Genomic DNA, 16,299 nt, shown 5'->3' with positions numbered 1-16,299 from the left:
AGTAACAACAAATCTAAATTGAATCTTATAATATTATGATGACCTATGCTGGCCCCATGGAAAAAAATAAAAGAACTGATCTCCCTTCCTCCTGTGCAGTGGTGTGTTTTTCTGAATTAGTTTTGCTATTAGTTAGCAATTAGCAATTAGTTTAGCAATTAGTTTTGCTGAATAGTTTTACTCCCCCTTCCCTTTTTATTTATTTGTTATAAGGAATAGTTCTCTGGGTGGGGAAGAGGAAAGGGATATATTTGATAGTAAAGATTATATAAAAAATACCAAAAATTTAAAGAAAGGGGGCAGCCAGGAAGTTCAGTGAATTGAGAGCCTGGTGTAGAGATAGGTGGTCCCAAGTTCAAAGCTGGATTCAGACACTTCCTAGCTGTGTCACTCTGGGCAAGTTACTCAGGCTCCATTGCCTAGCCCTTACCACTTTTTTACTAAAGCCTCCCGGCCAGCGGGAAGCCTTATGGTAGGAAAATAGAAAAGGGATAGAAGTTTTGGATCCCGCGAAGGGCGTGAAGGAGCCAACCTTTGAGATGTCAATAATGAGTCAGTAATCAGTTATTATTAATATTTTGGAGCCGCAGCCATGCTCCAATCAATGGACGTCACTGAAAGGCTTTTTCCATCCAGAGATCCCAATTTAACACTGCATTGGTCAGAGGATGATATAGCTCAGCTAAGAGAATGAGTAGAGACTAATAGAGAGAATTAGAGAATGCTAGGTATTAGCATTGGAAAAGTAAGAGACACCTGGCCAAAGGCCAGGCCTCAGGTAGAGATAGAGAGGAGAGAGAAAAGTGGAAAGACAGTGTTGAGCAAACCTGTGAGATTGTCCAAGGAGAGAGGAGCTGGCCACCATGGCTTCCCAATTTAATCTCTTTGATATGCAAATGAACTCAATACATATTGATAAGTTACAAAATGCCTCAATACATATTGATGAGTTACATCGTGTATTGCCATTGGATAATTGCAAATTACGACAAGGTGAAGGTGGAGTTTTTATCCTCAGGTGAGTGAGACAAAGGGAAGCAAGGTTTCTCCCCCTAACTCCAGCCACATTGTCCCCGCGTTCATTGCCATGCGCAGAATGGCCATGTGCCCATTCACAATCCTTGACTCTCCATAATACCTATGGGCTGGACTGCTACATTTACTTTGGGATCAATAATATTTGGTATTGATCTCAAGGTGGAAGGGAAATATTTAAAAATGAAAATAAAAATAAATTTAAAGAAAAAGGAAAAAAATCTTGGGTTGATACTTCTCACCATTCTTTTCATCTATACTTAGAATGGTAATGGAAGCTCTTTTTGTCTAAGGGGGAAAGAGGTTGGAAGGGTTGAGAATTTCATTTTTTTTAAATTCTGTGGGCTTTAACACTATGATAAAATGTTGGACAGATGGTTCAAAAACTGTGCCCCTAGTTAAGAGAGAGATATGAAATAAGAGAAGAATAAGCCCTGTGATATGGAAATCACTTTAAAAGACTGATATATATTAATTTAAGGTCGCCAAGGAATTCAGCTATGTAATACCTAAATGAAAACTCAAGTCAGCTATCAACCTTTTTATGGTGTTTTAATTACAAACAGGAGGAAGAAAAGTATTAGAGGGGGAGAGACAGAGAGAGAGAGGGAAAAGGGAGAGAAGGAAATAGGGCTTAAATAACCACTCTGCTTAGGCTGAGCCAAAGGCCCAAGGCCCTGGATAGCCGAGGCAAAGAAAAGAGATCAGTCCCTATCACTCACGTGACCAAAATGGAGAAACAGTCTGTGGGCTCTTCCAACTCCAAACACCAGGCTCCAACAACCTCTCTCCCTCCTCACAGGAAGTCCCCAGAACTCCTGAGCTGTCCTCTACCTCACTTCCTGTCTCTCACATGTGCCAATGGTGGCTCTAGCTTGACCTAGGACCACCCAGAGGTCTGTCCTTTTTGCACATGTCTGTTGAAGGCCATATTCTCAAATAATTAAATTTTGAGTTTTGCTGCAGCCCTTCCTAATCTTGTTACCCTGAGTAGGGTGGAGATTGTAGTTTCCAAGACCTGATTCTGTTATTCCAAGTATCTCTATTGTTATTGATCAGGAAATAGCTAAATCTCATCTTCTACAGAATGGTCTGAATAGGGTTGAGTAGTTTTGAAATTCACAACCCAAATCACCAATAATAAGATAAATATAAATCAAAAGAATCTTGAAGTTTTACCCTATACCCAGAAGATTGATAGAGAAGACAAAAGATAGATATAATCAGTATTGAAGAGGTTGTTTGAAGATAGGCAAACTAATTTGTTTTTGGTGGAGCTGTAAATCAGTTATAGCTATTTCAGAAAATAATATGGAATTATGCAGATGAAGATTCCACTACTAGGCACATACCCAAAGAAGGATTTTGTTAAAAATAAAGTCCCTGATGCCCTTCAATTGGGGAATGGCTGAACAAATGGTGGTATATGTTGGTGATGGAATACTATTGTGCTAAAAGGAATAATAAAGTGGAGGAATTCCATGGGGATTGGAACAACCTCCAGGAAGTGATGCAGAGTGAGAGGAACAGAACTAGGAGAACATTGTACACAGAGACTGATACACTGTGGTACAATCGAAGGTAATGGACTTCTCCATTAGTGGCAATGCAATGTCCCTGAACAATTTGTAGGGATCTAAAAACCACTATCCACAAGCAGAGGATAAACTGTGGGAGTAAAAACACAGAAGAAAAGCAACTGCTTGACTACAGGGGTTGAGGGGATATGACTGAGGAGAGACTCAAAATGAACACTCTATTGCAGATACCAACAACATGGAAATGGGTTTGAATCAAGAACACATGTGATACCCAGTGGAATCTCGCATCGGCTATGGGAGAGGTGCGGGGGGGGGGGGGGGGAAGGAAAAGGAAAATGATCTTTGTTTCCAATCAATAATGTTTGGAAATGACCAAATAAAATAATGTTTAAAAAATTAAAAAATAAAGTCCCTGTATGAATCAAAATATTATAGTAGCACCTTTTGTGATAGCAAAAACAAACTAAACCAAACAACTGGAAATGTAGATGTCGTAGTCTGGAAAATAGCTAAAAATATTGTAATATATGAATATAATGGAATACTACTTTGCTGTAAGAAGCAATGAATATAATGATTTCAGACATATGTTATATGAACTGATATAAAATGAAGTAGGCAGAGACAAAAAAAAAAACATTATACACAAAGACCACAGCCAAGTAAAAGCAAAGAGCAGCCATGAAACAACCAAAAGTTAATATTGAAAATTACAGAAAATAACAATGACCCCAAAGAAGATATATGAGATGAAACTTTCCCCCCTCCCATTTTTCTGTAGATGTGTTAGGATTATGGATATAGAATATTACATATATTTTAGGCTTTTTTCTATATCCATTGATTTTTTAAAATTTCCCTTAAAAATATTATTCATTACATGAGATAATTCTCTGATAATATATGTAAAAGCAGAAGATATCAATAAAATTTTAGTTTTAAAAAAGCATTTATAATATGGGTCAAACACTGTGCTAAAAGGTAGGAATGCAAATAGAAAAAGTTCTATGGTTTCTATTCTCAAGAACCTCATACTTTAGTAGAAATAAAAGAAAGTTAAACTATATGACATGAAAAATCCCAGATATTACAAGGGTTTGGACCTATAAAAATGCCTAGGGATAGTGAGTTTTTAACTATAGGTTAGTTGACAGCACTGACAGCCTACATTTTGGGGAAGATAAGAAGGCCTTTAGGATCTTAGAAGACAATGAAAGAAAGATGGTAAAGGAATAGGCATCTTTTATCTTACCAAGAAGAATAGAATTAGTGATTTCCATTTCACCCAAACCAAGGGAGCACTCAAACAGCTCAAATAGTTTCTGAGTTGCCTAGTGAGAGACTAGGGAGGAAGGCAATGGGGCAAAGACTATCTAGACTGGTAGGAGAGAATCCATAAAAAAAGGTTTAAATTGCTCTAAATTCTCTGCATTGTATCTTCTCTGATTGAAGCTACAATCAGTTGTCTTAATATCCCCCTTAAAACCTCTCATTCTCTTCCAACTCCCAGCCACTGCCCTCAACCTTGCTCCTAGTAAGATTGGTCTCTGTCTGCTTCTAATGCGTGTCCAGATGACTGGCCAGATCCCTTGTTCCCACTTTTAGTTCCATATTTCTTTTGGTTGGCTTGTCTCTGCATTTTCTGTCTATTTATTCTGGTTCCAAGGATCTAAAACTGCATTTTCTAGAGGACTGCCTATTTGATGAAGACTGGTTCTGTCCATAGAGAGTCTACCAGGTGATACATCTATTTTTTTGTTACTTTTTCCACACAGGACTTACTGGCATATGATGCTATCTTCTCTTAAACCTAATACAATTTCTTACACATAATCCACTCATTTCTGAAACACCATAGAACTGAGATAGACAGAACTGAAAACAGCAATAATAATGTTAAAATGCCTTTAATATTTAAGTTATGTCATTTTTTCAATGGTTTTAATTTGTCTGATATCTGGCTCACTTTTACAATTCTTCAGTATGTTTATGTTCTGTTGAATAAATTTAAGAAAATATGTATATTTGCTTAAGAAAATTTAATTAGACTTTTGGGCAAATGTTCTACAATTAAAATGTAGGTCCATTAACATCTAGCTCTAATTATGTTTCATTCTCCACAGATACCTTCTTTTAATGGGTCTTCAGGATCAAAATGAAAAGCTCTTCTACAGAGTGCTGACTTCTGACATTGAGAAATTCATGCCTATTGTTTATACTCCCACAGTAGGACTGGCCTGCCAGCAGTATGGCCTAGCATTTCGGAGGCCACGGTATGTCATTTATGTGTGTAATTTATACTTTAAACCAAATCATCACACTTTTTTCATTTGGAAGGATTTTTTAAAAAAGTAATTGACTAACATCTAAGATTGTAATAATTAAGATAATTAAAACTACATTCTGAAGAGCAATAAATTGTAATTTATATTACATTCTAGAAATATAGGAACATGGATGAATTTTGTTATCTTACTAAAACAAATTTACTTTAGTATTGCTGTACTAATAATATATCAACAAAATAATTAATCTCAGTTAAAATTGATTTTGAAGGTCTGAGGAAATATAGTCTTGCCTGCTTTTAGAAAATTATTCTTTTTTGAAAACAGAAAGCATATAATTTATCTTCTGATGTCAGAAATGACTATTACATTTCTTTCAAAGATAAATATATCCCTTAATAAAGAAGATATTGTAGATATTATTCCATAAATTTTTTTTTCATAATTGTAGATTTGCATATCATTACTAGATATATCCTTACATATTTGTTTCTTGTGCCCATTGTGGTATAATGGAAAAGCACTGGATTTAGATTCAAAGCACCTTGATTCAAATCCTGAATAATATTCTTATTACCTATACTTAACTTGTACAGTTACTTAGTCCCTTGGCATCAGTATTTTCTTATGCAAAATCAGGCAACTAACTTAACTAGTCTTACAGTCATATGTACTTTTAATTTATTTATTAAAAAAAAGGAAAGAATGTTTTTCCTGGTTTCCCACTCCTTTTCTTCATTATTTTCCTTAATTCTAATTTCATCCTTTTCTCTCAAATTACTGACAAATTAAATATCATTATTCAGAGTTGTTTTCCTTTTCCTTTTTAACTATTCTTAATTTTTTAAAAAATCTATTATTTAAGCCAGAGTATTATGCTAATAAATGCAACAAATTTCACAAATTACTGTCATGGAAAGTAGCATTTATCAAAAGATTGTCACATTGGTCACTAAGTACATTAAACAGAAACAATGATGTCTTTTGTTTCTGATATTCTGTATTTCTATTCAATGAATTCTTGAACATTATTGGCAGCCTACCAAACTACCCTAATAATTAATATGTCTTGGTCTTGCATTTAGGTTACAGTTGAAGACCTATTAGAGGTTAATATCTGTGTCAGGGAAAAGTAAAAATCAAGGATTTGCTTTTAGTTCAGTGGTAAAGGATAACTACTTATGATTTAATTTAGTTCTTTATATATTTAAGTAGGGCCTTATTTGCCAGTAAGCTAAGTGGCTCAGGGTGTTAGGGTGCTGGACCTGAAGTTAGGAAGACTCATCTTGATGAGTTCAAATCTAGCCTGAATCATTTCCTAGCTTTGTGACCCTGGGCAGGTCATTTAACTATGTGTCTCAGTTTCCTAATCTGGAGTTTCTTAAGATGGAAAAGGAAATGGCAAATGTTTATAAGTTTGTTGCATCTTCTTCCTGTTGGATGTTCAGACATTTTTGCATTGACATTTTATATTCCAAAGCTGATATTTTAAGATAGGAAGAAAATTAAGATTCTTTTAAAATTTATATTTTGAACTTATGATATTTAAAAAGTGCCTCAAAGAAATAAAACTACATACTGCCTTATGTAGTTTAAAATGCTATACCATCCATTGTCTCTATAGTCCCTTCCAGCCCTGCCATTCTGTGATTCTGAACACAAAGTAAAAAGCAACATCAGAATATGAAAAAATACCTCTCTTAGCAGTAGGATAGGACTGATGCAGATTTACACACAGGAATCATTTCATCCAAAAGTCAGGAAAAAAGGGAAATATTGAAGATGGCTTTTTAAGATAGAAAGAAATTTGTTGTTGAGCTGTTTCAGTTGGAGTAGATTCTGGAGTTTTCTTGGCAAAGATATTGGAGCAGTTTGCCATTTCCTTCTCCAGCTCATTTTACAGATGAGGAAATTGAGACAAAAAGTTATTTGCCCAGAATCACACATAGTAAGTGTCTGAGGTCAAATTTGAATTTAGGAAGATGTGTCTTCCTGACTTAAGGCCCAGTTCTCTATCTACAGTGCCATATAGCTGCCTCAGAAAGAAGTTTAGCTACATTGAAAGACTTTGCTAACCATTTAACCCATTTTTCCTTAATCTTTTATTACTCTTTAACACTCTCTTAGACTGTAGGATACAGAGAAAGTGTTGACTTATGTTGGTAGAGGGAATTTCCTCATCTAAAAGTTACCTACATCAGTGAAATCACTATTTCCTATTTCCTATCTCCCTTCTCCTAGCATTTTAATGTAAAATAATAGTAAATTACATTTATAGTTTAGAGTTTATAACATGTTTTCCTAAAAATAATCCTGTGAAAAAGTACAAATATTTTATGCTTATTTTTTTAATAAGAAAAATTTAAGGGGGCAGCTGGGTAGCTCAGTGGATTGAGAGCCAGGCCTAGAAACAGGAGGTCTGAGGTTCAAATGTGGCCTCAGACACTTCCCAGCTGGGTGACCCTGGGCAAGTCACTTAACCCCCATTGCCTAGCCCTTACCACTCTTCTGCCTTGAAGCCAATACACAGCATTGACTCCAAGATGGATGGTAAGGGTTTTAAAACAAAAACAAAAAACAAACAAACAAAAACCAATTACCATGGAATGAGAGAGGAAAAGAGAGATGTTATCCAAGATGCAGCATGATCACAGTATTCTATAAATACTGTAATAGTCATTGTTTTAGAATAACAAACCAAACCTGATTTTTTTTGACCAGGCAAATGAAATAAAATTGTAGTACTGCTGAGGTTGCCTCACTTTACTTTCCAATATTATTTATTTTATATGTAGAATCAAAATATCAGCAAATACTAGATCTTAGAGATCATCTCATTTAATTCCCTCATGTTATTCATGAAGAAAGTAAGACTCTCAGAAATTATGAGAGTTCTCAAGTATATTATTGAGAAGAAATGGTAAAATGGATGTGGATCCCTGTTTCTTGATTCTAGATCCAATACTTTCCCCACTATATTATGTCACTATTCCTTTAAAGAAAAAAAAAATCATCAATTATTTCTTTATTTGTGTTTATTCTGAACTGTTCAGATTTTAGACTTTTCTTTCTAAAATTTCCTTGGGTAAAGATATTTTTACTTATAATATTTTATGCTTCTCTTAAGGAATATAACTGATTTTCTACTCACATTTTTTCAGGAATAAGCTTCCTTTGTGCTATACATCCATCAGATGATTATTTCCTAAGGCTCTGCTTTTTGTATCCCTGGTAGAAACACCCAGGAAATAAAAGATCAGTCTAATTGCACTTTATCCAATCATCATCTGACATTTCTTTTCAGACCTCACCCAAATCAATAGATCATAATACTTTCAACAAGCATTTTCCCTTTCCAGTAAATCAAAATTGGCTTCTTGGTGAATGCCATTATAATTTCATACATATCATTCACACGGAGAAAAAAACAAAAACAAAATTAATTCCCCAATATATGGTAAAACTTACCTTGAGGGAACTTGACAGTTCAAAGACAGCACATTTTGGTCAACTTTATGGGTAAATTGAGTGGAGCATTTAGATGGTCTTCTAAGTCAGCCATTAACAAAAATACTATTAATAAAGAGATAACTGAATGTATAATATCATAATATATCAGCATAAGGGGTAGTTAAGTAGATCAGTTCCCTGGTCAACTTGGTGAAATTATGGCCTTTGGGATTTTATATTTTCTGTTAGAGGGTATGGGCTAACCTTTTGACACTGTTATTGAATGACTTTGGTGACATCTACTGTAGCTTACTGAACAATACTTCATTGAAGATGAGGCCATCTCCTTGACCTCATCTCTTAGGAATAAATTGATTGTCTTGGGCTGTTATGGATTGATTGAGGATTAGTTGATTGACTTGGACTATTGTGTGGTGGAGCCACCCTTTTGTGCTTAGCCTATTAAAAACTTATTACAATGTGAATTCTTTTCCCACTCTCCCTTTTTGATGAGATCCTAAGAAAGCTAAAGACAGGTCAGCCAACATAGATTTGAGGCAGGAATTTGGTCCCTATAGAAGGTATGCAATTTGGTATTATCTCCCAGGGGCTACCTGACTCTTTTCTTCTCAACCTTGGAGATGGAAACTTTTTGACTTAAGAGATGATCCATACCAGGAAGAGTTTTTAAGATTAACTATATGGATTCACCCCTGGAGATATGATGACAGAGATACAATATAGTAATGTGTAATATCAAAAGACTACCAGAAAGCCGACTTGTGTAGCTATATAATAAGAGTACTTAGGTCATAGACTTCTAGAGATAAAAGGAGAATTCCTGAGCAGTGCCAGACCAGGAAAATGCTAGGACTCTGCTTTGAAGGAGAGAGGGAATGCCAGGGGGAGCCAGCCTCATGGAAGAAGAGAATTCCATCCATAATCTATCCTTCCAAGGAAACAACATGGATGTCCTATTTAACATCAGACTCTTGGGAAGAGGAGGATACTGTACATGGCCCTGGAACTAGAGAATCAGTAGCCTGTTCCATGCTTGAAAAAGGGAAGCCAAACACCTGGACTTTGACTTCCACAATTATTATAAATTAGTGGGACAGTGGAGCTAGAGGAAGAAAGGAAAGGAGAAACCCCAGGAATAATTTTTCTTTCTAAGAGAAGCTCTTATAGAGTAGTAACAAAAGGCAGGAAGAAGCCTGTGTTGTAGGAGTAAAAGTGAGACTCATCAGAATGTTGAAAACTTGCTTAAGGGGCCCTCTAACATCAGGGTTGTACTGTGAGTCTGAGTGACTATATTTCTGGAAGGAAATTGAATTCCAATGAAGAGGGAGAAGAATTATATAGACTGTTATTGGTCTAGTTTAAGTCTTTTATGTGTTTTCTTAACTTTCTATGGCATTAAATACTCTTTTTTTTACATGATATGCTTAGTTAACCTGCCTGCTTTCCCAGATCTTTCAGTTCTTTTATTCACATCTGTGGAGACCTAGAAACAAAATATATTGTAAGGATTCCTGGAGGAAATAGGCTGGTAGCAAAAGGAGTCAAAGAGGGGACTAATGGGAAGATTGTCCCAGATATTTAATTCAGCTTTTATAAGCCTAATGCTTGGATACTGGGCCATGGATTCCACAGAAAGAATGCTATTTTAGGATGAAAAGGACAGCAATTTTTGTTGTTGTGGTGCTTTGTGTTCATGGTTATGGCCTAGAAGCTGATGAGTATCATAACTAAACAGGGCCTATTGTACTGTTGAAGCCCCCCTCCCCCCTTTGTTTGGGTAGCAGGAAAAAAGGGTTGCAGAGAAGTATTAGAACAAATAAGGGTTAAAGATTATATTGATTTAGTACCAAGAACTAAATAACCTTAAAGGTTGTCTTCCAACATGTGACTTATTAAAGCTTACAACTACACTAAGGCTTTTGGGTCACCTTATATACCTGCCTACCCATCTCTAAGAAATTTTATTAAAAAAACTTGTCCATGTATTTTGGATTTATTTGGTACAAATGTGTGTGTATGTGTGGGAAAGAGTCAAGATGATATGGAGTATCAGCAAGAAGTACAAAGAGTTCTTTGCTTATAAGTCTTCCAAAACAGATTTCTGAAAGAAAAATTAAATAAAAAATTTCTGACCCAATCTGAATAAGGAGACAGTTTGTGGACACTGGGGAAGGGGCTTAGCTAGGAATTTGCCACTTGAAGCATAAAGAGGAGGTTCTAGGTCAATACAGGGGCACCACAACAAGAACGAGTATCAACTAGCTTTGTCACCCACTTTCCAGAACAGTTTGGAATGAACCAACCTCTGCCTAGAAATGTTCTTTTCTGGGGTAAGGAGTGGTGATAGGTTCTAAACAGTGTCTTAAGAGAGAAGCAAGTTCAGAAATAAGCAACAGTAGGGTAGCTCTCAATTGAGGAGAATGTTTAGGGAAAAAATTGGAAAAGAAATGAGAACTGTGGACGAAAGAATGGAAAAGGATTCAATAGCTTGGAACCACAAGAGGTACCAAATTTCCTGAAAATTAGTATCCAGTGATGCCATGAAACAAAGAAAACCATTAAAACAAAGTCAAAAGATTTTTTTAAAATGTAAAAAATCTAAAAGTAAAAACAACTGATCTAAAAAGCAGATCAAGGAGAAAAAATTTAAGAATCTTTGGATTACCTGAACACCATTAAAAAAAAAAAGAGCATATATATCATCAAACAGCCTAGATTTCTTAGAACTAGAGGGCAAAGTAGAGGTAGAAAGATTTGATCATTTTGTTCAAAGAAAAACATTCCTAGAAACCAGAAAGAGTTCACATATCAAAAGAGCCACAGTAAAAATCACATGTGATTTAGCAATCAATACATTAAGAAGTGGAAAACTTGGAATATGATATTCTAAAAGGCAAAAGATTTATGTTTATGGCCATGAAGAACTTGCCCAGCAAAACTTAAGTATAATCCCACAAAGAAAGTACTTTTAATGAAATAGATGACTTCCAAGTGTTCCACCTTTAAAGATTAAGGCTGTGTAGAAACTATGAAATTCAAAAGCAGGAGTTAAGGAAAACATTTTAAAAAATTAACATGAATGATCATAACAGACTAATAAGAATAAACTGCTTACATTCAAAATATTGGTAAGTGATATATGCATCATCTTTGAATGCTATTTTCTGTAGGTGTTGTAAAGAAAGTCTAGTGGTCTTAATGATATTAAGAGAAAAATTGGAAGAAAGGGTAAGGGTACTACATTATGGGAAGAAAAGAAAGGAAGGTAAGGGAAAATGTTTTCACATAATCAGTGTGCACAATTAGACATTTGTACAAATACGAAGGAAGGGATGTTGGGAGCTTCTGACACTTGAATTTAATAAGAGGATCAAGATCAGAGGAAGAAGGAATATAGAAAAATATGCACATACATGTATAGTAACATACAGAAATATATCTCATTTAATAGATGTTACAGTTAAAAGGGTGGTTGCCATAAACTGTGACCGTGAAAATATGGTTTCAAGACTTTGAATTGCCAAAACTATAAAGATAATTTTTTGTGTCTTGATTTTATATTAAAAATAAAATGGTCACCATGGGAAAATTTCCCAGATGTGAAATACCCAAGTCAGCTGGGTTTTTATGAAGATTTTAATTAATACAAATAAGGAATTAAGGAAAGGGAGAGAGAAAGTAAGAGGAAATAATGGGAAAAGGGGCCTAGGCATGGCCTAGTCAGTCTTTAATCCACTCACCACAAGATTTGTCCCAAGCAAGATTCTAGTGTTCAGAGGGACCCTCCGGTTCAGCTCCTGAGCTGGAAAAAAATCAGACAAGGGAATGACACTTCCCTATCAAAATAGAATTCTAGTTTTTTTCTTTCTTATATTATGGCAACTTCCTATAGTCTTGGCTGCAAATGGGTAAATGAAATATTACTGCATTCTGTCCTACAGACTTGTAGGATAGAAATTACTTTAAATTGGACCTATACAAGGGCCTATTTTGAATTTTTTTTCTTTATGTTTTTGTTTGTGTTTTTCTCTTCTTTTGATAATTGACTCATACACCCCCATAACTCAACACTGCATCCTGAGCTGAACTGGATATTTTTTAACATCTACTTCGGGGGGGATTGTATTTTAATTTAAAATCCAAAATTTTTGATTTTTTTGTTTGAGATTGTATTTTTATAAAAATCCAAGATTTTGATTTTTGTTCAAGAAAAAGATCTTCAAGGAAGAAGCTTGCTAACTCCTAAATCCAAAGAATGAACTGTTGCAGAAAGATGCCAGAAAACCCTATGCTATATCAAGAAGATCAAGAATGAACTTTGGGTGTGGTTGATTGAACTGAAGTTTGATTGAAAATTTATTATAAATGTACACATTTATGCCAAAAGGAACTGCCCCTAATTTTGCTTTCTGTCAATGCGCCAAGCAAAACATTGGTTTTGTTTTCTTTCTTTTCTATTCCTCCCTCACTACTCTAATTTCCTGTTAGAAAATTGAATATTGTATATATCTGTAGTTAGAAGTGTGTTTAGGACTACAAGATGATTATGTTAAATGATCAGTGGGGAGACTAGTCTCCCAAATATCATCAGGGGGGGATTGTGAATCTTAAAATTTCTCAGGCTTGTGAATCTTAAAAATTCTCAGATGCTACCCTAGATCATTTGGTTAGGACCATTCCCCATTTTAAAACAATGGAGGTACTTAGGAATGTAGGTGAGAATTCTAACATTACTCCACCCATACTTAAGCATATTTTAGGGGAAGATAAAGTTGTAAAACTCCTTACTGAACAATGAAAAGTACTTAATCCATACTTAAAGTAAAGCTAAAACCATTAAGTTGGGTCTATTTTTAGATCTAATACAAAAAGGTGCTAAGTACCTATGAAGGTCAAATTAATCACTAAAAGTTCAAGCAAGCTTATCAAGAGGTGTGAGGTTTTAGTCTACCCAGAGAAGGTGATAACAAGGTGTGAATTAAGAATGGTCAGTCCTGTGAAAACGTCTACTGTGATTGGTAGATGTGAAAACTTTAGGGGAGGTGACATAGGAGAAAATTCTCTTTAAAAGGAGGCCAGAAGGCCTCTAAATGGGGAATTCAGCCCTGGAAGCTGAAGTGGAGCTCAGGAACTGAAATGGAGGGTCCCAATGAACACTAGAATCTTGCTTGGGACAAATCTTGTGGTGAGTGGATTAAAGACTGACTGGTCTCTCTTAAAGCTCAGGCCTAGGCCCCTTTTCCCATTATTTCCTCTTTCTCTCTCCCTTTCCTTAATTCCTTATTTGTATTAATTAAAATCTTCATAAAAACCCAGCTGACTTGGGTATTTCACATTTGGGAAATTTTCCCATGATGACCACTTTATTTTTAATATAAAATCAAGACACAAAAAATTATCTTTACAGTTTTGGCAATTCAAAGTCTTGAAACCATATTTTCGTGGTCACAGTTTATGGCAACCACTCTTTTAACTGTAACATGGAGAAGTGGGAGAGAAAGGGAAAAAGGGAGATGGATGGATTAGAGGGAGGATAAATTATAAAAGGGATCAGTACAAAACAGAATAAATTCTAAGAATATACAAAATTATTAATAATCTTTTTCAAGTTAGCAAAAAATGTATATCTAAGGGTGTGACCACAAATTCAGGAATGACTGAATAAGATGATGGAATTTGATTGTGCTCTAAGAATTAATGAATGTGATGGGTTCAGATAAACTTTTATGAGCTCATAAGTAGTGAAGTGAATAGAACCTGGACATTTTATATGTTGATAATAATATGGTAAACACAACTTTGAAAGAAATAGGAACTCTGATCATTATATTGATCAATCATAATTCCAGAGAACTAATGATGAAATATGGTACCCACCTCCTGACAGGGAGATGAAAGACACAGAATGCAGTATGTAAACTATTTGTGTACATAGCCAATGTGAAAATTTGTTTTCCTTTACTATACATGTTTGTAATAGGGATTTTGTTTTTCTTTAGTTCTCAGGAGCAGTGGTGGGGATAGTGGAGGTGGTGGTGAGGGAAGGGAGGAAGTTAGGATTAGAAAAAGAGGAGGCTATTTTTTGCTGATTAAATCATTTTAAAAGTATGAAAAAGGAAAAGTTTGGATTTTGCAGATGATTTTTTTAGTACATGATATCTTTGTGTTCATATGATTGGGAGGCATGGAGAAATAAAAATTTTACGGGTTTATTTTTTGTTGTTGTTTTTTTGTTTGTTTTTGTCTCCAAAAATAAAAATATTTGCCTTTGTAGAAGAAAATATATCTTCATTTTAAAATAAATGCATTATTTATTTTTAACATTCTTTTTAAACTTTGAATTCTAAATCTCTCCCACCTTTGCACTCATCCCCTACCCAGTGAGAAAGCAAGTAAAATGATATCCATAGTTTCCTATATTGTAACAACAAAAAGCATCATGAAATATTCTAAAAAATCAAACCCAGTTTGCACTCATTTCATTAGTTCTTTCTCTGGCGGTGGATAGCATTTTTCATCATTAATTCTTTGGAATTGGCTTGGATCATTGTATCAATCAGAGTAGCCGAGTTTTTCATAGGAAAACATATCTTTAAAGTCTCTCTTCCACAATTGTGTTTATTTTGTATATATTATGATCATGTTAAATACTTGATATATGTATACATGTAGCAATTAGTTTGTTTAACAATCCTCTGATTATTAATACTAAGTGAAACAAAAAAGGAAATTGTATGCTTACTATAAGTGTTTGTTAGTGTCATGGAGAATGTTCTACACAAAGTCCAAATTGAAGAGGGAATTCCCTATAAATGGCAAGGTTTTCTAGATTTTTCCACTTTCAGAAGACATTGTGCTATTTGATATTCATTGTATTTAGCTTCAAAATACTATAATGCTTTTTCATTGAGATTTGTAACACCTCAAAAGTTAGTTGGATAGCAGTCTATTGGGGCAAAATCAAATTGGTAAAGAATACACATTTCCCAGATTATAAGCAGTTGGATGGGCACCCATTGGTTTAGTCCACCAGAACATATATCTTGTCTACTTCAAATGGACAGTGAGCTGGGCATAGAATTGAATTTTAGGAAGAAAGTGGGTTGGATAAAAATTGGGACATTGAACAGTGATTTCAATAACATGTAGCTACTCTCAGCCACAAAAAAAGTTTTCTTTTTTAACTCAAATTCTCAACTTTGTAACAGCAAATCATTAAATACCAGAGTCTCAAAAATTGTCTATAATCCAACAGCCAGTGAAAATATTGATGATTATTGTAAGCAGGCTATGGTAGCATAAGCAGTATCAGAACTTTGTATGATTAGAAAAGAAGACTGGTCATATAGTGGGATATGGGATCTAGTACCTAAATGTTGCACTGGTAATGAACCAACCCAGAGAAAGATCTTCATTAAATCTGATAAAACTTCTATAGAAGATTTATGGAAGATGTTTTATAGCCCTTTGGGCAAAGATCCAAATTCACAATGCCTAGCCTTCCCATATCCCCTTTTGTCATTTTCCTTTTCTGATAGTCATTCTGATAGGTGTGGAGTGGTACTGCAGAATTGTTTTAATTCATATTTCTCTAATAATGATTTAGAGCATTTTTTTTTGCATGACTATGGAGAACTTTAATTACTTTATTTTGAGAACTGCCTGTTAGTATCCCTTGACCATTTATCAAGTTGGGGAGTGACTTGTCATCTTATGTACTCAACTTATTTCTCTCTGTATTTGAGAAATGAGGTTTTAGATGCAGCAACATTGGTTTTGTTGTCCTCTTCTGAGTCTGATTCTACTTTGTCACCAAAATAACTTTTGTTTTTAATTTCTTCTTTTGTTATTTGCTCATTTCCCTGCCTTTTTCTTTTCTTTTAGTTTAAAAAATTATTAAAGTTGGGTTCTATAACTGGTAAAGGGAGCACTATTCTAAGCTTTAGGTCCTTTGTATAGCTACCTTC

The 16,299-nt window shown here is 34.8% G+C and overlaps 1 protein-coding gene across 1 annotated transcript in view; it reads left to right on the top strand.

The window, feature by feature from the left end:
• Window positions 1-16,299, top strand: part of ME1 (malic enzyme 1) — a 289,390-nt gene that overhangs the window by 58,867 nt on the left and 214,224 nt on the right. The window contains exon 3 of the mRNA XM_001375732.5: window positions 4,700-4,849. Within this exon, the coding sequence (XP_001375769.3) occupies window positions 4,700-4,849 (150 nt within the window). The remainder of the gene's footprint in view (window positions 1-4,699; window positions 4,850-16,299) is intronic.

This window comes from Monodelphis domestica, chromosome 2, assembly GCF_027887165.1.
Source record: "Monodelphis domestica isolate mMonDom1 chromosome 2, mMonDom1.pri, whole genome shotgun sequence".
Lineage (NCBI taxonomy): Eukaryota > Metazoa > Chordata > Mammalia > Didelphimorphia > Didelphidae > Monodelphis > Monodelphis domestica.
This window is presented reverse-complemented; position numbering and strand designations above follow the sequence as displayed.